This window comes from Mesoplodon mirus (assembly GCF_964341445.2).
Source record: "Mesoplodon mirus genome assembly, chromosome: 18".
NCBI lineage: Eukaryota > Metazoa > Chordata > Mammalia > Artiodactyla > Ziphiidae > Mesoplodon > Mesoplodon mirus.
In genome coordinates, this window is record NC_138994.1 from 13,434,866 (window position 1) to 13,461,174 (window position 26,309).

Consider the following 26,309-nt stretch of genomic DNA (forward strand, 5'->3'; position numbering starts at 1 on the left):
CGCCTGGCCCAGAGCTCTGACGGTCACTCTCTTCCTACCTGGGCAGTGGCGTGTGGCCCATAGAAAGGGCTCTGCCCACATGTGGACCCAGAAATCCCTTGCTGCCTCCCATGAACCTCACCCCATCCCCATAAGTGGGCAAGCATCAGGGACCCGGTTCACAGACTAGGACTCTGCGCTCCCACCGGCCACCTCGCCCAGCCCGCTTCCTCCCATCCTTCTCTCCAGAGGCCCAAGTGACTCGGGCCTCTTCTCGCCCCTGCTAGCGGCACTCTGGCCCCGGGGGGTGCACTGAGTGGGGCCTCACCTTGGTGACCCCTAGCCTGTGTGTCTGCCTGGACCTTGTGCACCGAGCAGCCCTGCTCTTGTCACTGTCCTGGATCTCAGCAGGTGGTCTGACTTTTAGAGCAGAAATGGCTTGGGAGGGGTGCTGGCTTGTCACCGTGAGCCCTGGGGAATGGGGTGGGTGGCAGCAGAGGGCGGGGGGCATGGAGGTTGGAGGTCCGGACCCCAGCTTCTCTCTGGGAGCCAGGGAGCCCTTAGGGTCACCCTATTTGGTGCTGCCCTGGTCCACTTCCTCACTCAGGGGCCCCAGAGGTGGGTCTCCCTATGGGTCCCTCCTAACCTGGTAGGGCCTCTGCGCAGACTCAGGAGTCCGCCAAGGGCCCGGCTGATCATCGGCCTTTGGCTGGCTGAGTGCCCAGGTGACCTCTCAATGGCTAGGCTGCAGAGCCGAGCTCCCCCATCCCTGGCCTGGGTCTGAGCTCCCCACCCAGCCCCCAGCCACCTCGCCCCAGCCGGGCACGAACATTTCAACCCCTGTCCCCGGTTGGTTTGTGGTATTAAAAACAAATTGTGATCAGCCAGATTGTCATTTCTACCTGATAAAACATCACTTTTATTGATCTCGCTCACCCAATGCCATCACTTATCTTGCTTCAGCATTTCACATAATGGCTCGTTTGTCTTGATTCAAGTGTAGTCCCGCGTGTTTAACCCTTGGGGCTCTGCAGCCTCACGTGCCCACCCCCGTCCCTTGCCCAGGCCCTATTCTGGGAGGCAGGAGGTTCTGGAAGGCAAGGGCCACCCTGTCTGAGTTAAGGTGGGAAGAGGGGGTGGGTGGGGGAGGGGAGGAGGAGATGGGGCTGCTGGGGCTGGACCCCTGGGGGCTCACCTAATCCTGCTGTGGTCCTCACTTGCTGTGACCCAGTAGTCACCTGCCTCTCAGCTCACCCCCACCTGCCCGCATTCCTGGGCCCATTGGCACCCCTCCCTGGTTTCTGGCCCCCAGGGCCCCCTTGCCCTCCAGCCCAAACCTGTGCTCCTGCCCCTACCCCAGGCCCTTAGAGTCTTTCTCTGGTGTCAACTCCTCCCTCAGGTGCTGGACAAGCCCCTGTAACTCTGACTCTGGGGTCACAGAGGGAGTGGTCTCAATCTGATTTCGGACTCTGCCTAGAGCCTTCAGTGTGTCCCATCGTCCAGCAGACAGTGCAGACCCTGTCTTGCACTGAGGGCCCCTCAGGGTCTAGCCTCTGCCACAGTCCGGCTCCAGCTTCCGGCCCTCCTGGCCACCAGCTGTGCTCCTCACCTGCCCTCTTCCCTGCTCTGGCCCAGGTCCTGCGTGGACTCTGCTGCAGCACGTAACCGAAGGTCATGAAGATGGGCCTTCCAGGCCCACAGGGGGTCTCTGCCCCCTTTCCCCCAGACAGAGGGGCTCTGAGCCAGAAACCCTGGTCTGCAGGCATTCCTTTCTCAGACCTCTTCTGTCACTCGTCCTGGTCCCAAGGCCTCCTCTGGACCCACTCACTCCCTTTCCCTGCTGCAGCCCCTGGAATTGGGCTTCCCTCCTGAGCAGCTGGAAACCCAACTCAGCTGCACAAAGTGGGGGCTGCTGACTCATGGACTCGGAGAATCCAAGGGCTAGGTCGCCTGCCTTCAGGCACAGCTGAACCTGGGCACTCAAGACTGTTTGTCCCAACTCCTTGTGGCCCCAGGCCACCGGCTCAGGAGTCTCACTCTAACCACTCTTGCTTGCTGGGCTCGGAAGGGGCCAAGGGAAGAGCTTGTCAAGCCTTGCCTGGCCTCGGTCTCCATGTTCTGGGCCCTGGCCAGTCCTTTTGCATCCCAGGGAGGGGTCTTGCCCCTCTGTTCTCTCGGAGGAAAGGGGCATGGTCAGGGCTGGCCCGGGGCAGCCCCAGAGTGGGTGGGCTGGCAGTGTGTCTGTGCATACGTGCAAATGGCCCGCAGCTCCTGACAGGCCGGTGGGGTGGGGGGAATGCTGGTCACACTGGTCACAGCCCCACGCCCCATGCTTATCTGCCCTGACCTGGGGTCCCCTCATCAGGGTCCCCAATCCCAGCTGAGGGGGTCCCTCCCCAGGGGGTCCTAGAGGCGGAGGAAAAACAGCACCCCCCCAAATTGGTAGGGTTCCTGGAAAGCCCCAGGCCCCGGGGGGGCCAACCCGCCATTGACCGATCAGGACTGCCGTTTACTACTCCTGCACAGCTGAAAATGGTTCTCAAATGAGTAAATTCATGCCTTCCTTGAGGAGGGCGTCTGCTGTCTGGTCTGCACAGACCCCTCCCCTGCACTTTGGGGACCACCCTTCCTCCTGTGTCTGTGCCCTCCACTCCTCCCCTCCAGGGGCACCCGGCCTGGCCACATGGACTGGTTCAGGCTGAACATCTCACCCACCATGGGGGAGATCTACTAAGATAAGGGACCCTCATCCTGGGGGGTTTCAAAGGCCAAGGCCACCCCAAAATCATTCTGGTTGCATGTGCCTCTCACGGGCCCAGCACCCCAAGGGGCTCTGCTCGGCTGCCGCAGCCGAGGTAGGCCTGACCCAGATGTCCCAGTCCCTCATCTGCTGAGACCCTAGCCTCTGGGGCCTCCAGGGAGTCCCCATGGGACACGCACACGGACACTGGGGTGAAGTTAGGATTCCGGACCACTGAAAACCTGCACAATAGTTCGTATATTTATTCTTAAGCAAGTTATCAATAAAAAATTTAATACTAAAATGCCTTTACATAGAGTTTGCTGTTCATAAAACCTTTGTATTTTTTTTGTTTGTTTTTAGTGTTTACATTGAAAAAAAAATTCAGCCATCCTCTTAGTTTACACATTTACAAGAGTCGTGCTTTTGCCAGGTTTAACCATGGTGGGAGGGGCCGCGCTGTCCGCACGCACACGGACAGAGGGGGATGGGAAGAGAAAAGCAAAGGACAAAAATCCATGGACTAGGGAGAAGAACCAATGGGAGGGCGGGAGGCCAAGAAAAGGCTGCCTGTTCGTTTGCTCCTGCCTCGGTGCTTGGGGTTGGAAGTAGCCTCAGGTTCTAATTTCTGTGGTTGGGTCTTCCCCACACGTGCCTTGGCACTGGCCGCGTCGCTCCACAGCATCTTCCCACTTCCCCAGCCGCCAGCAGGACCTCAGCCGCCTCTCCAGGACGACCACCAGGAATGAAATATTGCACTCGAGCCGAGACAAAGTGGAGAGTTGGGGTGGGAGAAGAAAACTGGGGTGCAGGGGAACCCCTCCCTGTCCCTGTACTTCCCGTGGAGCCACCAGGAGCGGGGGAGGGGTGATTTCCTGGTTGGAAAGAAAAAGGGGCCCGGGCACCCACTGACATCCCTTATTTCCCAGGTACCTGGCCTGTGTCTGTGGGTCACACAAGAGCCCGTCCTAAGGAGCAGTGGCTAACTTGGGGGGCTTTCCTGGGGCTCCCATTGTGGCCAGGGGAGACAGTGTGGTGAGACATGGGAGCATGTGGCCCTCAGTGCGTATTTTCGGGGACAAGGGCTGCTGGGCCACGGGTCTGGCTTGCCCTGCTTGTCCCTGTTGGCCTCAGGAGAAGTGAAGGTGTGATGAGTTCTCCAGGGTTATGGGGGGGTGCTGAGTGTCTGGGACACCCACACGGCACAATGGTAGCCAGGGCGCTGGGCAGAGGGCTGCTCTGTGCACCCGAGGCTGGGTTGTAGACAGGAGGGAACCCTGCTCTGTGCCCCAAGCACTAGCCTGCCAGGCCAGCGGCCCTGCCAAGTGGCCGCAGAAAAGTCCCAGAAACCTCCACATGAGCTGGCGGGGGCCAGTTCCTTCCTTGCTCTGAGTGAAGGCTGGACAAGCTGGCCATGGAGACGGAAATCAGAAATAACTTGGAACGTTCAGGAAATAAAATCAAAACATCACTTTTTCTTATCGATAGTTTAAAATATTTGTTCATTTTTGCTTTGTTTTAAACAGAGGTAAGATACATACATGGCTGCTGTCACGCTCTCGGGCTGGGGAGCCTGCTTCTGGCATCCCTTCTCTCCCCGAGGGACCCTCATCATCAAACCCACCCCCCCAATCCTTTTTTTCCCAGGAGATGAATTAAAAGGAAATAAACTTGAGTGTGACTTCCATCTTAGACAGTCCCCCCAAGATATCAACAGGTGTAACCTAGGGTCCTGTCCGACCTCTCCTGTGCCCTCCGGCCCCCCTGCCCCCACCCCCAGCTGCCTCTGTCGTCACAGACGCCCCAGTTGGAACTCAGCTAGGCTGAGGAAAACAGTGCATTTTCAAAGAAACCCCCCCCAGAACAAAATCTCTACACACACACACATACATAGACACACACACACTCACGCACGCATACCCTCGTTACGCGTGTGAGGAAAAAAAATCCTTTTCGGCTTTTTTTCCATAAAACTTTCCCGCAGAAATACAATATTTACATAGAGAAATAAATAGACAACACACCTGATTTCTGCTTTCCCTGGTGGGAGACGGTCGGAGGTACTAGGGAAAATATGGCTTGGATTCTAATCTCTCGTGAACTGCCGATGTGGGAAAACAGAGAGGGCCGGTAGGTCCCAGTTGGGGCACAGCTGACCCTCCGCAGCAGACGGATGGAACTGGGTTCTGATGCCCAAAAGCTCTCTCTCTTTCCAGGGAAAATAATAAAAAAGCCTGGATCTTGCCTTGGTGGGTTTGCATATTTGCTCAGACCTGCCCCTCTGAGGTGTGGGCCAGCCTCCCGCTCGGAGGCATGGGGCTGGGTCCTCACGTCCCTGTGGCTCTGGCGCTGGGCATGGCGGGGCAGGTGGGTCACCTGCAGCCGGTCTGTGCAGGCTCAGCACAGGATGGGCACACCATCGGCTGTCACCAGGCGCCCGGTGGTGGGGTCGTAGGTGCCCGCCAGGTAGTAGAGGTCCCGCCGGTCCTGGTACTTGCGGCTCCGTGTCATCTGCTCATACTGCTCGCGCCCCACTACCTGGCACTTGTGGGAGATGGTCTGCACGTCGTTCTCATCCTCGTGGCAGGACTGGTACAGTGCGTTCTGCTGGGGGAGGGGGGCGAGGAGCGCTCGGCGTCAGGTCTGCCCTTGGCCAGCGCACCCCACCCGACCCGGGACCCTCAGTTCTGGATACGCTCTTAACTGTGTGGCCGGGGTCTGTGCCCGGACCCCCAGCAGGCTGGCAGAATTGGAGAAACACTTGTTTCTGCACCGTCTGCAAACATGGTTCTCAGGGAAGACTGGAGAGTGAGCTGGGGGCATTTTCTGTCTTGGGTTGACCCTGGGAGGCAGGGATCAGAGGGCCCGTGGTGGGGGACATGGGCTGCTGAGGGCAGGTGCTACAGGCTGCTGTGGGCCACAGCCCCCCACAAGGTGAAACTGTCACCCTTTGCATGGGGAGCCACAAAGGCCCAGCTGGGGAGGGATCCAGGTGGCCTGGCTCTGGGGCCTGAGCCCTCAGCTGTGTTACTCCCTGTGGGGCCCATGGCACCCTTGGGCTGGGAGGCCTTGAGGTGTGGGAACCGGGAGCGAGGGATGTCCATAGATGACCACTCCCCTTCTGGCTGCTGGTGCCAGTTGCTGAGATACCCCTTCCCAGGCCCCCCACTCTGAGCCTGCCCACACCCCCAAACCTCCTGCCCACCCCAGGCCCCACCTTCCCGTCGCTCTGCCGCTTCCCCAGCTTGGTCTCCTCTGGGTGGTAGAACCACTTGACCTTCACCACCATGTTGCTGCCCCACGACTCCCACATGCTCTCGATGCGGCCGATGTAGGGCAGGTTGGGCCGCCCAGCCGACAGGAAGACGGCACAGTCCCCGATGCGAAGCGTCTCCTTGCCCCGGACGATGGCCTTGTAGAACAGCTTCCTGGCCTTCCCCTTCATGCCGCGTCTCTGTAGGAGACAGCCGGGGGCAGAGGGCGGTGAGGACAGGAGCCTCGGGGACAGGCGGCGGGCAGGGGACACAGGACAGAATGACAGAGACAGACGCAGAGAGTGTGTAGGAGAGACAGATGGTGTGTCTTGTGTGTAAGTGTGCATGGTTGGGCCCACCTACCTGTGTGGGGTTCCCCGACCACTTCCAGAGCTGCCGGGCGGGCAGGAAGGCTGAGATCTTTGGCCGGTTTTCCACGGAGGGCAGCCGCTGCCTCCGGGACAGCTCTTTGGCTTTGGAGAAGCTCAGGGCCTCCTTGCGCTTGAGCCTGGGTCTGCCACTGCTGGGGCCCGCACCCACGCCCCCACCGGCCACCGCAGCCCTGGACAGGAAGCAGCGCTGGGCGTGCGGGTGTGGGCCAGCCCCCTTGGAGCGCAGGGCCTCGGGCTGGGCCAGGAGGGTGGGCACCGGGTGGGTGAGGCAGGTCTGCAGCAGCAGGGCTGGGTCCTCCTCGTCTGAGCTGTAGGAGGAGCCCTCGTCATCCGAGGAGCAGAGGCTGGAGGTGGACAGGGAGCCCGAGGAGGAGGAGGTGGACGAGCCCGAGGAGGAGGAGGACACGGAAAGGCGGGCGAGGAAGCGGGAGGGCACGCCGGGGGCCAGGCCAGGCCCGTCCTCTTCCTCGTCCGAGTAGGAGCTGTGGCAGTCACTGTCGCAGGGCAGCGGGTACTCGGCCTGGCCTGCGAACTTGCGCAGTGCCAGCCCCATGGGCAGCGGGTGGACAGGCGACCGCCCCTTCCTGTCCTTGCCCACGAGGGCCGGGTGCCCATAGCTGGGGCTGGGCAGGGGCCTCCCTGGCCTGGGCCCCACATCCTTGTCACCTGCGTGCAGCGCCTTGCAGTTCTTGCTCTTGGGGGAGGTCACGCCCTCGTGGTCCAGCTTGACCAGGAACTCGCCGCCCGCCCGCCGCCGCCCACCCTTCTCGGCCTCCGCCCGCTCAGCCTTCTTGGCCCGCAGCAGCTTGTGGGCACCTCCGGGCAGGCCGGGCCCGGCCCCACCGACAAAGGGAGAGTAGGAGCTGGCCAGGCTGCTGAAGGAGTCGGCGCGGAAGCCGTTGCCAAACACGGGAGCAGCCACGCTGTGGACGGGGAACAGCGCCTCGCGGGCCCGCAGCTTCTTGGTGCCGCCGTTGAGCTGGAAGAGGTCCTGCAGCACGCCCGGCCCCTTGCCACCTGCTGCGGCCGTGGCCACCGCCTTCCGCTTGGTCTGCGCCACCGCTGACCAGCTCAGCAGCGGGCTGCCCCGGCGGCCCAGGAAGTGGTCTGAGGCCCCCGCGGAGGGCTTGGTACCAGAGGCCAGGAGCTCCGCTTTGCCTGGGGAGAGGCCAGGGAGAGTCAAGAGGAACTACCTGCCCGCCCCTTCTGGCCCCCCACTCCCGAGAGTGCCTCCCCACCCGACGTCCCCGCAGTCCCGCGAGTACCAGCTTTGTCTTTGCCTACGGATTTCTTCCCGGGGGTCTTTGAGGCTTCAGGGCCATCATGTGCCTTGGGAGACAGGCTGGGAGCGGTGGCCTCACCAGGTGGGGGTGCCTCGCAGGAAGATTTCTTGGTCCTTCGGCAGCTGCTGGACACCAGCAGGGCTGGCGAAGGCTCTGTGCCTGCAGAGTGGACCAGTGGCCTCAGCGCTGTGCTGCCAGGGTGGCCGCCTCCCCTTGCTCCCTCCTTGGGAGACTGTCTGGACCCAGGGGAGGCCCAGGCCGACTCCAGCCATAGGGGCTGACCCAGAAAGGTAAGGACCCCACGCTGGAGGGCCCTGGGGCTCACACTGGATCTTGAAGTCCGGAGGCAGCAGCCTGATGTTGGAGACGGCGATGTGGCCAGTGTCCCCATCGTCAAACTCCACCACCACGGAGTCCAGGTCCTCTTCCTCATCACTGGAGGCGCCTGGAGACAGGGCCCACCTGAGCACAGGGCTCTCTGCTCGGGGCCCACGGGGTTCTCCCTGGTGGCCGGGTGGCCGGGATGGGAGGATGACAGGATGGGCTCCGTAGTGCCTGACAGATGATGCTGGGATATTCTGCTCCCTGATCACATTTGACCTTGGAGCTGCCAGGGCAGCTGGGAGCAGCCTGCCTCCCCTCCACCTCCCGGAGTGTGGCCGGAGAGGCAATATTAGCGCCATCCATCACACGCATCCCAGGGCACACTCACGGGGACGCGGGGCCCCGACCTCCCCCTACGCACACGCGCATGTATGCAAACACATGCCTGGTTGAGGCCTGCCCGCCCACCTGCCCCCGCACCTGTCAGACCGCAGGGTCCCCACATCCTGTGCCTGGGGGAGGGGGCAAAAGGATTTACCCCAGGAAAGCTGGTGCCCAGGTGCCCAGTTTATAACCCTCAGGTCTGGGTCTCTGGGGCCCCTTCTCTGCTAGGCCTTCTGGACAGCTAGAGGCTCCACCCTGTCCTCACCCCAGGTCCCACCCTCGCCTTTTCCTGGTGACCAGGGAGCTGATGTTATCATCTGCTCTGTCTGACCCACTCCAGCTTGGGAAGCAGGGCTGGCGGGAGGCCCTCCTTGAGAGACAGGGTCCCCTCCCTGGCACTCGGGTCTCTCATGTGCAGCTTCGCCTAAGGGGAGGGGCTGATGGGCCTCCCTGGGGGTCCTTGGGCGGGGCTTACCTCGCACTACGCTGCCTGGGTACAGGCAGCGGGACTTCTGGCTCCAGTAGGCACAGACCCTCGTGCCGGGCGGGAGGTACCTGCTGGACTGTGGCCGGACATCAAGAACCTGCGGGACCAACGGGGGCGGCGGCCGTGAGTGGGCAGGGCTGGCCAAGGGGTGCCGGGGAGGGGCTGGGTGCAGCCAGGCCCACCTCCCTGGGGTGGTGAGCCGAGCGGGGGCTGTCCCCTCACCGCCTCCTGCAGCAGCTGCTCCAGTGAGTAGATCCTCTGCCGGTTGCCTCTCTCACCCTCGATGACGATGCTGTAGCTGAGGGGCATGGGTAGGGGAGCATGAGACAGGCCTGCGCATCCACCACCTCCCGCTCAGGCCTCAGCCCACATCCCTCCCTGCGCACGCCCAGGCCTTACATGTCGGGGGGCTGCAGGGTCCTGACGCTGCCCGCGTAGAGCAGACTGTCCTCTTTGGGTATGAGCACGGGCAGCCCGTCCTGTAGGTCCTCCTTGTGGATGGTGCATGAGCGTGCTGTGGAGATGGGGGTGTCAGCATCTGGCCCCCATCCGCCCACTGCTGGCCCCAGACGCTCAGCGTTCCCCCCTGGCCGCTCACCCAAGGCGGCGCTCTGCTCGGCACTCAGGGGGCCACTGGCCTCCTCCTCCTCCTCCTCTGAGAGGCTGCTGCTGTCTTCAAACTCAAAGTCATCCTCCACTGCGAAGCTCTCCAGCAGCCGGCTCACCGCCTGGCCCTTGCCCTGGAGGGCCAGAAGTGTCAGTTCTCTTGGGAGGGGCAGGAGAGGTCAGGGCTGGCTGGGCCCCAAGGTCGGGGTGAGGATGCTACCTGTTTGCCGGCAGCCTTGGTTTTCACCTTGCCCGCTTTCCTGCCCCTCCCCAGGATGGCCTTGGCGTTGCGGGGCGACAGGGCGATGGACAGGGCCCCGTTCTTCCGCTGTCGGAGGGGAGGGGCTGAGGTGAGGGTGGCACCAGCCTTCCTGCCCCCAGCCTGACCATGGTGTGACTCAGGCTGACCCTGAGTGTGACCCTGAATATGAGTCCCAGAGCGTGACTTGGTGTAGCAAGTAGAGGAAAAGAGTGGAGTAAATGTCCCCGAAGGCCTTTCACATCTGGCACCCACCCTGCCGGGCCCAGGACCCTGGGGTGCCCACTGGCCCTCACCCGCAGCCCTGGCTGGAGCACTGTGCTCTTGCGCGTGGCTCTCTTGAGGCGCTCACTGGCCAGCCTGCTGCCCTCCTCGTGGCAGGTGAAGGCCCGGGTGGGGCTACAGAGGGCTTCCCTGCCGGGTGTGGCCCCCGGCTCTGCCCGCAGGCTGCCCTTGGCCTTGCCCTTGGCTTTCTTCTTGCTGGGCCCACCTGGGGGCCTGCGCCCCGGGGCCTGCTCCAGCTTGCTGCCCACCTTGGCCTTCACCGTCCTCCTCTTGACCTTGACCTCACTCTCAGGGCTGGACAGGCGGCAGGCCCCTGGGGAGGGAGGGAGGGAAGCCGTCGCAGGAGCCCCAGCTGCCTGCTGGGGCCCTCATCGGCCAGGCCTGCCCCAGCCCGCCCTCACCCCCTGGGTACCTAGCAAGCCCTGCCTCTCCTTCTTCTTCTTGGCCTTCTGGTTGGCCTCCATCTTGACCACGGAGGAGGGTGAGGGCCCCAGCACGGCCACGCGGGCCCCAGCGTGCAGTGCCAGCCCGGGCTCCTTGGGGGGTGCCTCTGTTTCCAACAGACCCTCACAGTTTTCACTGTCCGAGCCGCTGCCTGGGGAGAGGCGGGTGGTCCAGGTGATCTGGCATCAGAGCAGTGCCATTTTGGGGTGGGGTCGGGGGAGCGGATCATTCGCATGTATGGATATGTGTTGGGGGCTGAGTGGAGCCGGTCATTGCCATCCCGGGGCTGCTTCGAGGGCAGGCACCTGGGCCAGGTGTCCAGGTGAGGGTGTTTGGATCAGAAAGGAGAAGGGGCTGCCTCTCTGACCTCCCTTTTTCTGCCTCAGTTTTCCTTTCTTATGCGCTGGGCAGTGGAGCACCCACCTTGCAGGGCTGGGGATCCCCTTCCCCAGGGCAGCACCTTCCCCTCCCTCGTCCCCCTGCCAGATGCCCTCCTGTTTCCTGCTTCCTCTTCCCTCCCTTTGTTCTTTCTCAGGCGGGACCTGGGGGAGGGGGCAGGGGCTGGCAGGGAGGAAGCATCTATTTTTCCAGGCTACTGTTTCTGGACATGTGTGTTTGCTGGGGGCCAGATAACCCCTCCAGGTCACCCGGCCGGACACTGCAGGAAGGCAGGCTGGAGCAGGCAGAAGGGCTATTTTTAGCCCCTCTTTCCAGGATGCATCCAGCAGCCTCTCTTCTCCCTGTGGCCCCCCGTGTGGGGGTGGGGCATGGAGAACCCATCCTGGGCCAGTTGAGAGGTTCTCCCCTGTCCGGCATACGCAATGAGCCTGACCAGGCTCTGATGGCTGTCCCAGCTCCAGCCCACCCGCTCCCCCAGCCTCCAGTGACCGTGCAGGTCCTGGCTGTGCTGCTCAGACCAACAACTTGCCTGCCTCATGTGCTGCGGCCGCTGCCGGCTGGGCTGGGAACTTAGGTGTCTCCCTGCCAGCAACGCCACCATCCGGCTGTGGGTGCCGGGCTGCCCCAGACACCTTGGCGCTCTTGGCTCCTGACAGCTTCTTCCGGATGCGACCCCCTGGGGTCGCCTCCTTCCGCCGGAAGGGGCCGAGGCTGGTGGGCAGCCCCTTGCTCTTGACCTTCGGCTTCAGCTGGGCTACCTTGTGGGCCACTGCAGATGCCAGGTCACCCTGACCACTGCTCTTCTTGCACCGAACCTTCTCCTGTAAATGGGCAGGTGGAGGCTGCAGTCACCGGGTCCCCCACCCTGAGCCACGGCCCTGTGACCTTCGGCCTCCCCTCTGCCAGTGCTGGGCTTGGAAAGTGGCACTTTGCTGGCCTTGGCCTCCAAAATGCCTGAGAGGGAGTATGGCTCCGGGGCACAGGGCCTGCCCACTGGAGCCTAAACTTGTGCCTGTCCTGTCCCCCATTTCACAGCCTCCCCGGATGGCCCAGCCTACTCAGCTTGGCAGAGGGAGGCCAAGGGCCCAAGTGTTTGTCATGTCCTAGAGAGAAGGACCAGCCTCCTGCTCTGGGAGGGACAGGAAAAGTGACAACAGACTCAGACCCACCTCTCACCTGTCCCTCCCAGGACCCTAGAATAGGTGAGGGGTGGGAGGCACCCACTGCACTGAGAAGGAATGGGGTGCTGGCACCCCTGGGGAAGCCTGTCCCAAGGGAAGGGCAGTGCCCTTGGTCCACCTACTACACCAGGTATGCACCTGACCTGGTGGACATCGTGGGCCCTCCCTCCCGAAAAGTCTTCCTGTGACCTATGATAACTGTGTGTTCCTTTCCTCCCGCTGGAGTGAGCAGAGGGAGGGGAGGTGTCATGGAGCATAACCAGCCCCGGGTCATACCTGCGGCTTCAGAGGCTCGCCTGTGTGAGGCACATGAAGCTCACTGGACCCTGTCTGCTCATCTGAGCAGTGGGGCCCCAGCTGGATGGTGGCACGGGGCAGGGCGGGGTGGCAGTGTTTGGCCTGGGGCTGGTCTACCGCCTGCCCCCTGTCCTGTCCATCTGACATCCTGCACCCGGGCTTGAGGGTGAGGCTGCTGTGGGACTCACCGCACATGCGGGTTGCAGGCCCACGTAGGCGCCCTTCTCCAGCCGGCCTCGCTTCTTTGAGGGCTCATCATCGCCGCCCCGCAGCTCGGTGCACAGCAGGCTCAGGCTGGACCGCACTGCCCTGAGAGCACGGGGGGGCGCAGGTCACACCTGGGCACCTGGGCCTTGTCCCCAAGACAGTCCCTGTGGCGGCAGCCAGGGCACCGCGGTGGGTCGTGTGGTGCAGCTGCATGTCTGGGAGACCTACTTGCCCCTGTAAGGGCCCTGCTTCTTTCCCAGCCAAGGCTGTGCCCCTGGGCCAGTCTCCTCTAAGCACACAGAGCTGCTGGGAGGCCAGGGGGGCCAAGCCAGTGCTGAGCCCCCCGGCACCCGCTACCTAGCTAGCCCCCTCTGCCCACTGACTGGGGAGGGGCAGCCCAGTGCTCAGGAGCCAGGGCTCTGTGGCCAGCTGGGTCACTGTGTGACCTGGGATGTGGCCTCAGTCTATCTACCTGGAAAATAGGGATCTTTAAATTGTGCCTCTCTGCAAGGCTGGGGTGGGATCGTGTTGGCCTTTGCACTCACTAAGGTCACTTAGTGAGTGCAAAGGCCAGCAGCTACCGCAGTTAGGAACAAAGAGGGCATCAGGAGAGGCCCCTGAGAAAGGGATCCACCCCAAGCATCTTTGCCACTGCCAGGAAGAGGATGTGGGGGACAGCAGCCAGAGGAACTCGTGCCCAGGCTCTGCCTCCTAGCCCCCAGGGACCCCCAGTGCTGGGCTCAGACCCCTCAGAGCTTTGTCCCCTGCCCTCAATTCTCCGTCTCAAAGGAGAAACTCTGCACTCCCCACCCAGCTCCCAGATGGGGCCCTGGAAGCTCCTGACTCTGAGCCTGTTTCCCTGTGTCCCACAGGTGTGAGGCTGGGAGCTTGGCTGCCTGTCCTTTGCCAGACAGGGGCTGCGGGCTGGGCCTCTCACCTACTCCCTCCCTTACCCACATAGCATTAATGAAAATGAGTCACAGATGGAGGCTGAGGGCCCTGGCCTGGCCCTGGCCTTGTGCGGCCAGACGTCAACTTTTACCTTCCTGCCCAGAGAGGCCAGGCAGGAAGCTGGCCCGGAACCATGCTTGGCCCCCGGGCCTTGGCCCTCCCACTTCCTGCCTGGGCCCAACTGTCAGCAGCTACTGAAGGGCAGGGGCCCCACAGAGGGATGGAGAGTGGGTAGGAGCCTGAGATGGGGAGAGGGTGGGAGGGAACCCCGATCCTTAGGAAGGGAGGGCCCTGGCCTTGGTTTCCTTCCCAGTCTAGCCAGGGCCTGTTTTCTCAGGTCAGTGGAGAAAGTGGCCACAATGCAAGCACCAGGATGGGGCTTCCAGGGTCAGGCAGGGGCTTGGCGCCAGGCAGGCTCGAGCAAAGCATGGCGCAGCTTCACCGGGGGCTCCCCAACAGGGCCCCCTGCCAGGCCCTGGTCTTAGCCAGCAGCCCCTACAATTCCGGCTGGTCCTCAAAGGGAGGCCCCTGGAGCCCCCGCCGGGTGACACCTGGGCAGGGCGGAGGGACAGCCTGGGGAGGCCCCCCAGCCATATGGTGCATCCCCTCCCCGCCCACAGCAGCCTACGCGAACTCCCCTCCCTGTAACCTTCTCCGCGTTTGCTAATGTTTTGTGACATAAAGCCCTGAGATTAATTTTTTTGCCTCTGTCTTAATTGAAGGAACCATTTAGTGCCGATTTAACTATTATTACCAAATCATCAGGATTGATGCAGTGCGCACACGCCGCGCCAATCGTGTTTGGAGGAGCTTGAGGATTTATGCAAATGGGCCTGCCGGGAGAGGCAATTTGTAGCCGAGAAGGACAATTATACCAGGCCCGGGAGTGCGCCAATGACTGCGCCGGGCGGGTAATGGATAATAACCGCGCGCCGGCAGCCGTGCACAGCACCGCAGCGTGACCAACGACTCTATACGGTGCAGATAAAGAGGCTTTTACGCAACGCCGCCTCGCACTCGTGGGGCCGGGCTGGGGCCGGGGCCTGGCAGGAGAGATGCCACGGCCCCAGCCGGCCACGGCCAGGTGCGTGGAGCTGGTGTGGCCACGCCCCAGGCCCAGGGGGAGGGGCTTGTCTGCTACGGGCTCAGTGCCCCAGACGCTCCCCACCGCGGCTGGCCCGGGGTTCTGGGTCTTCAGGAGAAGCTGTGAGGGAGGCCCAGAGGCCACGGAAGCCAGAGAGGAGCCCAGCCCCCACTGCCCGGGCCTCAAGGGCACCTGGGCCAGCCCAGCGCCAATGAGTAACCTCCGGCCCCAGGCACCCCACGGGGCCCACGCATGCAAGACTCACTTGACTTTCTTGCCTTCGCTGGGTCGCAGGGTAGGCAGCAAGCTGGAGTATTTGCGCTTCCGTGGCCGGCCGGGCCCTCGCCTGGCGGGGCTCCGCGAGCTCTCGTCTCTCCTGGGAGCCACAGGAGGGGCGGTCAGAGGCTGACGCCTGTCCTGGCTCCCTGACAGGGGTCCAGGAGAGGGCAATGCCCTTGAGGGCTGTGGCGGGGGGCGGGCCCTCCCAAGATTTGGCGGGAGCCTGGTCCCCAAACAGAGGGCAAGGCTGAGCCAGCGTCCCCGCTGCCCCCACCATCCCTGCTTCCCAGTTCCAGCCGTCCTGCACACTCCAGTCAGGTGAGCTCTCCACGCTGCTACGGCAACTTTAGGCGTTCCCTCCACCCTCCCACGCCCCAATCCTGCCGCGGCCTCCCAGCCCCCGCTCAGACACCACTATTCTCACCCTTTGTCCCCCTATCATGAGGACCGGCCTCTGCCTTGCACCAGTCTCTGTTGGGTGGTTCTTCCACCCCCCACTCTCCCTTGGTTTCTCTGCTGAGTGACCGCCTCAACCTTCCACTACCTCTGGGGACCCTCCCAGGCCCTCACTTCTGGCCCAACTCAGCTCAGTACACACAGGTTGACCTCTGCCCACAAGGCGGTGGCCCTGGGCTGGGCTGTGCCCACATCTGCCCCAGTGCCTGAACTGGGGGTGTCTCCCCAAGCCATGTTCCAGCCCTCCCCACCCCACTGCCAGCCTGGGCCATACTCATGGTCATGCCTGCGCTGCAGCCGGGCCAGTTCCCGCTGCTTCTCCTTGTAGCGCCTCTGCAACTCCGCCAGCTGCACGCGCATCTCTACCTCCTGCGTGTCCAGACGGTCGATGGCAGCCTTCAGTGAGCATACCTAGTAGGCAGGGGCACAGGAGCCTGGTGAGCCCAGCTAGGGGACCAAGATGGGGTGGGTAGCTGGCCAGTCTGGGCACTTGAGGCCTCCCCCAGGTCACGGCACTGGGCAATGGAGGCGACCAGGGCCCCCCACTCACAGGCTTGGTCTTGGGTGTCCAGGTGTCCTTGCGCTGCAGGATCTGCATACGGGGGGTGAGCGTGGGTGCCCTGCAGGAGTCGGCAGTGGGGGGCTGGGCCAAGGAGGCGGGGCTGTCCAGGCCAGCAGCCTCTACCAGGGACCAGGCTGAGGCCAGCGTGGCCAGGCGCTGCAGGTTGAAGGCTAGCACATCCTCCTCCTCTGCGGGGGACATGAGGGTCAGTGTGTGTGCAAGAGGCTCTTGATGTCAGCCTGCATCTCAGCACAGCCCACACTACTCCCTCCTCCCCATGTACCCACCCTCCCACCCCCAGACGCCCGGAGGCAGCCGGACTCCCTGAGACATGCAGAGTGAGACGGCCTGGAACAATGAGATGGGCCCCTAGCACTTGCCTCCGCTCTGGGTGGGAGAGATGTCACCCTTGGTTACTGTGGGCCAGGCCAGTTGGGATGGCACAAGTCCTCAGGACAGTGCCCGAACCATTTGGGCATGTGGCTTGTTATGCTCTTAACAGAAACTGCCTTGCATTTTTGCCCTCTTCCAGATCCATGAAAACCTGGAGTGTCATAGCGGTAGTGGGTGGGGAGGGATGGCCCAGTGCAGCGTCAGAGCCGAGCCAGTGGAGGGCAGTGTCCATCCAGGGGATAGGCCTGGAGTGGAGACTTGGGACTGAGTGCAACCACGGGGAGAGGGTGGTGGCAGAAATGGGGGTTGGGCATGCACAGGTGGGCTGATCCTACGAGGAGCTACAGCTGGGGAAGGAACCAGCCAGGATGAGCCCTGTGGGGTCAGACAGGGTGCCTAGAGCTGGAGGTGTCAGTGGGCAGTCGTGATTTCTAGAACACACAGCCAGCTCTGCCCTCTGAGAAGGCCTGAGAGCAGCAACACCCCAGTAGCAACGAGCACACCTAGCACCCTGAACTTGGCTTCTAAAATTCTCTGAGGAAAGGAACTGGGCTCCTTGGAGAAATGGCTGATTCCAGGGACTGGGAGGTTCGGGGTGAGCTGGGAACACAGGAAGTTCTCAGAGGATGATCCAGCTGAAGGGGCCAAATCTGAGACAATTCAATCACCAAAATTAAATAGTGACAGTGACAAATTATAACGGATTGAAGTGAATAAAAATCCACAAGTCACACTGATATAGATAAATGAATCCAATGTTTGAAGAGGAAGGGATATCACACCATTTCAAAGTCCATCCCCACGAAATACTTAGTAACTACAAAAGGGGACGCGCCCACCCACCCTCAGTAATGGGACAAAGCACAAGTGGACACCGGAAGTTCAACCCTCTGTACGCAGAGCTGGGTCAAGGCCAGAGGTGGGTTGCTGGGTCAAAGGTGCCCTGGGAAGGTGGGGGAGGTGCTGAGGGGGCTTTCTCCTCCCACCTCCAGCTGGGGCAGGGATATCTGCAAGCCCCATTTCAGCTAAAAGTTCCACAGGGTCTCCTCGTCTCTTGGGGTCACTGTGACTGCTAGGAAGCCCCTCTGTTCCTCCCTGAAGCCCCCCACCGGCCCCCACTCCTCAGGCTAAGCCTGCTGAGACTGCAAAGTCCTGCAGGGTAAGCTCTGCGAGGGGATGGTGGGCTCGGGGAGATGGCAGGGGTGGAGGTGCTGCTGGGCTCTTCTCTGGCCTCCAAACAACAACCTGCCTTGCTCTCTGGTTCAGGGAGCTGTGTGGCAGACAATAACAGACCCACCCCCAGGCCTCCGGGGTCTGTAATCCCTGTCCCGGGAGAGATGTAGGGCCGGGCCGTCCAGGCAGATTGAGGGCTCCACAGGCACAGAAGAGGGCCAAGGCTTGGACTTCGCCCAACCAGCCAGGCCGGTAGAAGCTGTCGGGGCCAGGAGAAGGTGGGAGGAGGGGTGCAGGTCAGCAGGGCAGTTCAAAAGGGGGGTCTGGGATCTTGACTCACCTAAACCAGGTGGGTCACTCAGGAACAAGGGGCAACCATACTCCGGAAGGGACAGGGCCTGGCCTTCCCAAAATTCCAGGGTGGATGGGAAGCCCAGTGGGCACCATGCCCCCCAGTGGCCCCTCCAAATGCAGAGTGGGGCATTTTGGGTGTCTTGAGGATGGGCCCTTGCAGGCAGGCCCTACCATCCACGCCAGCCAAGTGAATGGCCAGAGAAGTGTCCAACTCCCTCCCACCCCAGGGCTCCATCTGGGGCCTGAGTCCCTGCCCCCCTGTGATGGAGGTCCGCGGGCTGGGCAGCCTGCCCACTGAGCTCCCTGGACTTGAGCCCAGGTGGGGGATAAGCCAGGGCCCTGCGGCCAAGTCCTACTGGTGGGGGGTGTGAAGGCTCTGGATGACCACATCAGTGAGGGTGGGGCTGGCCCCAGCCTGGGAGCAAAGAGCCCGGGACCCGAACACCAGCTCCACTTGGCCCGGCTACGGGAGTTGGGGGCCGTGTCACCTTTCAGAACCTGGTTACCTCCTCACCCCCACTTCTCAGGGGCCGCCACCTGGCCTTTCACCAGCTCTGCCTAGCCTGGGAGGTACTTCAGCGGGTCTCCTCTGGGAGGAAGGGGCAGGAAGCCCCAATGTCCCTCTGGATCTTTACCCCTCTCCCCTCTGTACCCTGGCCTGTTCCCGAGATGGTCTTCTCCCGCCTTCTCTCTCTGTGAGTCCTGCCTTTTGCTCAGAAAATGAGCTGATTTTCTAAGTAATTTCAGGCAAAGCAGTCACTGAGCTTGTAGGGAACAGCTCTAGAGCTGAGAGGCTGCGCAGACGGGCCAATTAACTGGGACAGAGGGAGGGTGGGGGCCTGGGAGCAGCAGGAGGGGAGGGTGAAGGCCTGAGGGCTCCAAGAGGGGAGGGCGGGGGTCTTGGGAGAAACAGGAGGGGAGGGGGGGTTTGAAGGTTCCAGAAGGGAAGGGTGGGGTGGAGACCCAGCAGTGGCAGCAGGGCCTGGCCTGGGCTGGCAGCTGCAATACCCACAATGGGACACACGTGGTCTACACGTGAGCATCCATTCAATGAATGGGCACGGGTCCAGTAGGCACTCACATGCACAGACCGGTGGCCACACACACGGCGCCCGGTATCCCACTCAGTGCACCCTCACGCCAGCCACACTCACACGGTGGCTCTGGGCAGCAAGGCCCTGACTGGGGCAGCCCCGCCTCACGCTACAGCTCCAAGCGAGGCCCTGCCAGGGTTCCTGACCGGCAGGGGCTCCCAGGCTTACTCTCTTTAGCACAGTGGTGGCCCCTCTGGTCAGACAAGAGAGGAGTGACACAGAGACCTTCAGGGAAATTAACTTTACAAGAACCTTCCCATGTCTCCACGCAGCACGAGGTGCTGGCGGCTGGCAGTGGGCGGTGGAGAGCTTCACGCGGTGGGAAAACGAGTGGGCCAGCTGAGGACTTCGTTGGGTTCTTTCTATAAATATCAACGGGGCGCAAAGCCTGGCTGGGGGTGCTCCCCCCACCCCCCGAGGGGTTCCAGCAGGGAGGGCCTGGGAGGGGTCCCTGTGGGGGACCTAAGTGCTAGAGAGGCCTAAGGAAACACCTGGCCCTTGGGCTCTGGTCCGAGTCAGGGCGGCACCAGCCCTGGGCTGGCACCCTGGGGACCTTGGGCAGGGTGCAGGGAGCCCAGGAGCATCTTGTCCCACAGGTCAGCCCCAAGGCCTAGTGAGGCTGAGGGGGACGTGGGGGGGTGCCACCTCCCCAGGGCTTGGGAGGCGAGGGCTGCCACGTCCTGAGCTGGGCCCCGTGCAGGCTAGGTTTGGAAGCTGCAGAACCCAAGGAGGTGAAAGCTTATAGTGAGAGCGCCATCTTTCCTACCCGCTTCCTGGCTGTGAGGCCGTAGTTTAGTGACCTGAACCCCCCCACCCCCACCCCTGTGGGCCTTGGCATCCTTGTGTGTAAACTGGAGACACCCTCAAGCCCCTTCAGGGCATCGTGAATATCCACAGCCACCTTTCTGACACCATCGTCAGGGTGCAGTCCTGGCCCTGAGGCCCTACCCCATGGCTCATCCTGCAGCCAGGGTTGGGGGTAACACCATGTGGGCACACCTGCCTGGTTTCCTGACAAGGGGCCACATTGTGGGGACAACGTAGCAGGGCTGAAGGCCACTGGCCGGCTGACCCTGAGCCTATGCCCAAGGGTCCAGCTCCTGGGGCTCCAGAGGGATGGGGCTTACCTTGCAGGTCTGGCTCAGTCCTCTGCTGCTGGATTTCCAGGTCGGCCAGCTCGCTGAGCAGGGCAATGCCATGAATCCCTGAGCTACGGGGCAGGGGAGCAGTGCTGGGTGGCCCAGGGTCAGTGGGGGGCTGAGGGTCCAGTGGGCTGACAGCGGGCAGATCCCCCAGGTTGACGGTGGCTGCCACCAGGGCGTCCAGACCCGGCAGCTCCCTGGGCGGCTGGCTGTTGTCGGGAGTCAACCCCCAGTCCTCCTCCTCCTCCTCCTCCTCCAGCTCGGCCTCCTTGAACTTGGCCGCCTCCTCCGCCTCTGCTTCTGCAGGGGCCTGCTGCTTGCCCGGCTTGGCCTGATCCAGGGCACCCAGGCTCCTTGCTTGCTGCTCCATGGCCTGGGGGCTGGCCCCCAACGAGGGCCCCTGCTCTCCCTCCTCCTGCCCCTCCTCTATGGTCCTCTCCTCTTGGGCCCCTCCCTGAGTAGAATCAGCCTGGCCAGTGGCCTCAGGGCCCCCTCCCTCGAGGAGGGCCCCGCACCGCAGTTCTCGCAGCCCCTCCAGTGGGCTGGGGTCCACTGCCTTCCCCAGGGGTCCCCGCTCGGCAGGGTGGGGGTGTGCGGCAAGGTCCTGGGTGGCCTCCCTGGCCCCTGAGGGCAGCCCAGGCTCCTCCAGGTTCTGGGGGCTGTGTGGGCCCAGCTCCCCGGGTGGGAACGTCCTGGCCAGCTCAGGCTGGGCCCCTGGCGGGGCGGTTTGCATAGTTTCGGGGTCCGAGAGGTCAGATGAGTGCACAATGCGGGGCAGAGAGAAGCCCGAGCCGGCCGCAGGGCACGTGTATCCGGGAGGCAGGTCTGCAAAAGAGGGCGCTGTCAGGAGGGAGCAGCTGGGGGTGAGGGTGACCTCAAACACCTCAGACCCACACCTGGCGGGGACGGTCCCCAGCCAACCGTCTGCCTGTGAAACGTGTGAGGCAGGAATGGGGACGTGGTATGTTGAGGGGGGCAGCAGGGGAGCACCGGGTGCAGGAGGGGAAGCCCCCAGGCCCTCCTCCTTGGCCAGGACAGCTGCGCGCTCCCCAGCTCCTGCCACTGCCTCGGGGTGGGGGTGGGGTCCATGGCGGTCCCTGGAGGCCATCTCTGGTGTGTGTGGTGTGGCTAACCAGAAAAGGGGGATTTTAAAACAAGATACTTGAATCAGGGCTTTCCCTGAACCAGAACGAGCTGGCAGCCTGTCGGAGGCATTATGCCCCATTAACTACAATAAAAGAAAAAAAAAAGGAAAAAAACTAAAAAAAAAAAAAACCCAACAACCTCGGATGGCTTCAGCCTCCTTCTTCTGGAACTGGGACGAATTTTATGTTCGCCACACGGGCTTCCCGTGTACACTCTCAGCCTAATTCAGCAAGAGTCAAATAGCTGTGGAGGAGCTGGGGGGCGGAGGGTGGGAGGGCGGCTGCAGAGGCCGAGGCTGGGCCTGGACCCTCCACCACAGGCTGCCTCTCCTTGCCTTGGGCCCAAGTGGTGGCATTTGAGGCCCTGACAGTGAGGATGAGCTCCCTTGCCCAGCTTCGTGGCTGCTGCCCTGGGGTCCTGCCACTGTCCCCGGCAGGCCAGGCGCTTCCTTATCCACAAGGCTCCAGTGCCAGCCGGCTGGGCCTGACCTTCATCCTGACCCATCTGCCAGGGGCGGGGGCCCTGAGTGCCTCCCCTATGGGTCCCCCAGAAGGACTGTGGAGAAGGAAGAGAAAGAGCAAGGGGACAGGCGACCTTGCCCCAGGCCCTATTGGCGGGACTGGGTCGGTGAGGGCACCCCTGAAGGTGCCAAGCCAGGCAGCCCTGCCCCCCATTCAGCTCTGCCCATCAGACAGGTGACAGGCCTGAGTGGAAGGGGGCAGGCCAAGGCCAGCCCAGTGCCGCCCGCTCTCACCTGGTTCCAATGTGTTGAGGTCGGCTCCGGGCCGCTGGCCCCCCCCACTCTTCTCCTCGGCGCCGGGCAGCTTGGAGCCTGGCCCGGGGCTGCCGGTGGGGCAGACGGATAAAGTGCACGGGGCGCCGGGATGCGGCGGTGGTGTAGGGCAGCTGGCGGGGGGCTTCGGGGCGGGAGAGTGGCAGCAGGGTGATAGCTTGGCAGGGCCTGTGGTGGCGGGTGAGGGGGTGCCCTTGGCCGTGGGGGTTAAGGCAACTGGCTTGTGGGTGGACTTCAAGGCCTTCTCCTGGGTGGGTGCCTCCAGCTCCAGGTGGTGGTCCTCAGGCTTCTGCTGTTGGGTTGGGGCAGAGGCTCAGTCCGGCTGGGCCCCCTGCTCAGGACATCACATCAGTGTGGGGCAGGGGTGGGGGGAGTGTGCAGTGGGGACTCCTGGGCCAGGCCAGGTTGCAGCAGAGAGGCAGCCAGCAGTGCCCTGGGTCCCAGCTGGGTGTGGCCGAGGGGGCAGGTACCTGGAATTGGGTGGCCCGCTGCAGCTCCAGAGCCTGAGTGGCCCGCTGCTGCTGCTGCTGCTGCTGAAGGGCGTAGAGCTCCTGCTGCCGTAGGAACTGGGACCGCGAGTAGACAGGGAGCTGGCCTGGGTGCTGCATGTGGGAGGCAGGGCCCCGGCCCCCATACATGGGGGGCCACAGTGAAGCCTGGTCCATGACATCAGCTGTGGGCCGGGCCAAAGGGCTCGTCAGCCCCGGCGGGGACAGGGTGCTGGGCTGCATCCCAGCCACCGAGCTGGCCTCTGTCAGCCCTCACCTCCCGCTCGACCGCCTCGCACCTGCCTCCCGGGCTCTGACCGGGTGCCTGCCTCCCTGTCCCTTCCCCAACCCCCATGGGGGGCTGCTCCCTTCCTCAGATCCACTTCTGACAACCGCACATGCCAACAGCCTGGCCCGGGAGGCCCTTACCAAGCGCATGGGGGGCTGCGTGGGGCGTGGGCTCAGAAGGCAGGATGACGAGCTGCGTGGGGGCGTCCTGGGAGAGGGGGAAGACGGGGGGCATGGTGCCAGGCACGGACGCAGGGAAGCCGGGGGGCAGGTTCTGGTGCAGGGCAGGGTGCCCGAGGCCTGGGGAGACAGGGTACTGAGGTCAGGCAGTGCGGGGCAGGAAGCAGGGCTCCAGGCTGAGGGCTGTCAGCCCCAGGCCAGCAATGACCACCACGCCCGGCCAGGACTCTTGTCCTGCTCCATGCACCCCTACCTGCCCTCAGAGCACTGACCGTAGGAATGTCCCCCCATCCACAGGGAGGGGCTGCGGGTGCGGGGCAGCCAGGGGGGGTGGGCAGGGTGGGGATGGGGGGCTGGGTCCCCGCCCAGCTGGCTGCTCTGCAGGGAGGAGCCCCCGGCGATCATGAGATGGGGGGCCAGGTCTCCAGGGCAGCCGCTTGACGGGTGGATCCGGGCGAACTCCACGAGGTCCTTGTTGTCCCTGTACGTCACGGGGGATGGGTGGGGGCTCAGCACAGCTGCCACCCCTGGCCCAGCTCCTCCACCTCACCCCTCGGGGTCACGCTCAGCGCCAGAGGTATCTGTCCCAGCAGCGGTCCCCCAGCAGAGGGGGAGTTAGCAGAACTCCCTCCAACAGGGACAGAAACCCCAGCAAAGCCTGGGGTGGGCGCACAGCTGTGCCTGAGACAAGCCACAAGACCTGACACAGTGGCCACTTAATCCCACACGGCACTATCGGGTGAGCCCAGAGGCACGGCCCGGACCCCACCCCGAAGGCTGCAGCCCGGTTCTTACTGCAGCAGCAGCTCACGGCCAGCGAGCCCCAGGCGGTCCTCACACAGGCGCACCCTTTCCTCCTCGGCCTCCAGGTCCAGAGCGTGGGCGGCGCGGGGTCCACTGCCAGCTGCACAGGTTAGAGATGGTAGAAAGGGGCGAGGGTTGGGGCGGCCAGGGAGCCAGCAGCTAAAGCAAGCAGGAACCCTACTTCGAGCTGGGGGGCTGACGAACTAAGAGAAGGTCTCCTGCCCCGTGGCCCTCACAGGGAAGGGGCGGGGCAGGGCAGGGCAGCCCTGGGAGGGCCTGGAGACGTGGGGAGGTGATGGGTGCAAAGGCCCAGGGCCCAGCCCTGGGAGCCTCAGGTGCACGGATGAGGGCAGGTCAGCAACACGGCCCCACGCCTCCCTCTCTGTGGAGGGGCCATACCTTTGAAGGCGGGGGCTGCCCGGCCCTGCCGCCCTGTGTTGGCACTGTAGGCTGACTCCGCCCGGCTCACCGTGTCCTTCTGCCGGGCCAAGGCCACCGCAATGCCCACAGGCGGCTGCCGCACCTCCCCATCGCCATGCGGAGCATCGTGCTCTCGGCTTCGGGCACAGTCGGGCCTTTCCATGTCGCCGGGGGCCTGGCCCGTGCCCTTGGAGGCTGGGAACTTCCCGTCCTGCTGGGCACAGCTGGCCTTCAGGCCCCCCAGGCCCACGAAGGGCACCTTCTGGCCAACGACCAGTGCTTGGTTGCTGTACTTGAGCAGGTTCTTCATGGCCGAGACCTCGTCAGGTGGGGCGGGCAGGTCCTGAGGCAGGAGGGCGGCCTGCTGCAGGGTGCCGCCAAAGGGGTCCAGGTAGGCGCCAGCCTTGCACTCCTCGCTCATGGCCACGGTGGCCCCCTGGCCCGACTGGACACTCCACGGGGGCGGGGGCGGCCCGCCGTAGCCCAGAGACGCCAGCTCCAGAGACTTGCGCTTGGCCTCGGCCCCGCTGCCCCCTGGCTCTACCTCGGGGGCCACCAAGTGCTGCTGATGCCGGATGCGAGCCACCTTCTGGGCCCCGGGGGTGCCCACAGGGGTCTCCTTGCTGGCAGTCTTGTCTAAAGTGCAGCAGGCCTGGGTGACTTTCCCGCCCAACGGGTCCTGGTGACTTGGCCGGGCACAGTCCTGTGAGGAGGCGGGTAACTCAAAGTAGCCGCTTTTGTCCAGACCTGCTTTGGGGAGCCCCGGGAAGGGGGCCTCGGGGCCTGCGCCGTCCAGGTACTCCAGGCCCTTCAGCCGGGGGTTGAGGGCCGCCTCGAAGCTCCCGGGCCGCCGCTCGCCCTTGCCCTCGGCCTTCAGGTGGGCATAGGAGACCCCATAAAGCGCAGCACGGTCAGGCCCTGCAGCCCCATCCAGGTGCCGGTCCTTGCCCTCACCCGCCACGGCACAGGCCTCGGCCACCTGGAACGGGCGGCTCTTGTCGGCCAGGTGTCCCACGGAAGGCACGAAGGTGGGCCCGCTGGCCTTCGGGTCCCGGGGGACTTTGTCCTGCAGGGGGCAGAGCCCATCCGGGCCCCCATGCAGCTGCAGGCAGGGGAAGGAGCCGGCGGCTGTGCTGAGGGGTGGGGGTGGCCCGGCAGGCAGGCCAGACGGCACCGTGTAGGGCACGGCGTGGTGCAGCATCTGCCTCCGCTCCAGGCACTCGCCGAAGGCTGGCCCAGGCTCCACGGGGCCGGCTGCCTCCTTGGTGCAGCGTCCAGAGGCCGGCACGCCCACACCCGGCCGCCCCAGCACACCCCCCGCGCAGCTGGCCAGCGTGGACCTGCCCAGCTCACCGTCGAGCACCTTGGTGTTGAGAAGGCAGGAGGCCAGGTGCTTGGGGCGGCCCTCGCAGGCACCCCGGGCCACGCCACCCTCCTTGCAGTGCGAGTCCCCTGGTACGGGCAGCACCAGCTTGTGCCGCCCCCTGACGACGTCCTCCTCCACCGCTGGCCGCTCCTTGCCCTCGGCCGCCTTGCCGGCTTTCTCTTTGCCCATGAGGAAGCGGTCGAACTCCTTGGCGCCCTTCTGCAGGTGGCCGGCCTCGCCCCGGTCGCGGCTGCAGGAGCCGATGGGGTGGCCGGGGGCGGCCCGGGCCATGCTGGGGAAGTTGTGGTTGGCGGGCAGGAGCGTGGGCTGGGGCGGCAGGTTGCGCAGGTAGAAGTTATCTGTGTGCCAAGTGAGCTGAGGTCACCGGGAAGCCCGGGGCAGGGGCTGGAGGGCTCAGTGCCCCCAAGACACTGCCAGGTGCCTCCCCACTGCCAGCTGACACCGACCCACTGGTACTTTCTGAGGAAGGTTTATAATTGTAAAATACACGTGACGTAAACATCACCACTTTAACCATTTTTAAGTGTGCCGTTCAGTGGTAATTAGTACACTCGTGTGATGCAGCTTCACTGCTGTCCATCTCCAGAATTCTTCATCGTCCCAATCTGAAGCTCTGTCCCCATTAAACACTGACTCCCCATGCCCCAGAGGTTCTGACTTATGTTCAGCCCCTAGGAGACGTGAGCTGCAAAGAGCCCAGCTCTTGTGCCCAGCTGTACCCGTGGAGATTAGTGAAGGGAAGCCAGGAGCGGGTGGCAGTGTGCCCTGACCAGAGCCATGGGGTGAGGTCTGGG

At 63.6% G+C, this 26,309-nt stretch overlaps 1 protein-coding gene across 4 annotated transcripts in view; it reads right to left on the reverse strand.

Moving 5' to 3' along the window:
- Window positions 1–2,978: 2,978 nt before the first annotated feature.
- The window catches only part of BAHCC1 (BAH domain and coiled-coil containing 1), a 56,098-nt gene continuing 32,767 nt past the window's right edge, over window positions 2,979–26,309 (reverse strand). The window contains exons 4-27 of one of the 4 annotated variants that reach the window (XM_082605501.1): window positions 24,108–25,853; window positions 23,700–23,808; window positions 23,177–23,385; window positions 22,866–23,024; window positions 22,419–22,621; window positions 21,910–22,240; window positions 19,995–20,834; window positions 15,842–16,041; window positions 15,566–15,702; window positions 14,822–14,932; window positions 12,503–12,623; window positions 11,362–11,657; window positions 10,406–10,584; window positions 10,242–10,306; window positions 9,670–9,777; window positions 9,442–9,583; window positions 9,243–9,357; window positions 9,066–9,141; window positions 8,832–8,940; window positions 7,974–8,093; window positions 7,631–7,807; window positions 6,337–7,523; window positions 5,937–6,173; window positions 2,979–5,326 (exon numbers count right to left, since the gene is read on the reverse strand). In XM_082605501.1, the coding sequence (XP_082461627.1) occupies window positions 5,117–5,326; window positions 5,937–6,173; window positions 6,337–7,523; window positions 7,631–7,807; window positions 7,974–8,093; window positions 8,832–8,940; window positions 9,066–9,141; window positions 9,243–9,357; window positions 9,442–9,583; window positions 9,670–9,777; window positions 10,242–10,306; window positions 10,406–10,584; window positions 11,362–11,657; window positions 12,503–12,623; window positions 14,822–14,932; window positions 15,566–15,702; window positions 15,842–16,041; window positions 19,995–20,834; window positions 21,910–22,240; window positions 22,419–22,621; window positions 22,866–23,024; window positions 23,177–23,385; window positions 23,700–23,808; window positions 24,108–25,853 (7,187 nt within the window). In that variant the 3' untranslated portion in view covers window positions 2,979–5,116. Of the gene's footprint in view, window positions 5,327–5,936; window positions 6,174–6,336; window positions 7,524–7,630; window positions 7,808–7,973; window positions 8,094–8,831; window positions 8,941–9,065; window positions 9,142–9,242; window positions 9,358–9,441; window positions 9,584–9,669; window positions 9,778–10,004; window positions 10,307–10,405; window positions 10,585–11,361; window positions 11,658–12,502; window positions 12,624–14,821; window positions 14,933–15,565; window positions 15,703–15,841; window positions 16,042–19,994; window positions 20,835–21,909; window positions 22,241–22,418; window positions 22,622–22,865; window positions 23,025–23,176; window positions 23,386–23,699; window positions 23,809–24,107; window positions 25,854–26,309 lie in introns of all 4 variants that reach the window. The other 3 variants (XM_082605499.1, XM_082605498.1, XM_082605500.1) reach the window with 3 other exon arrangements.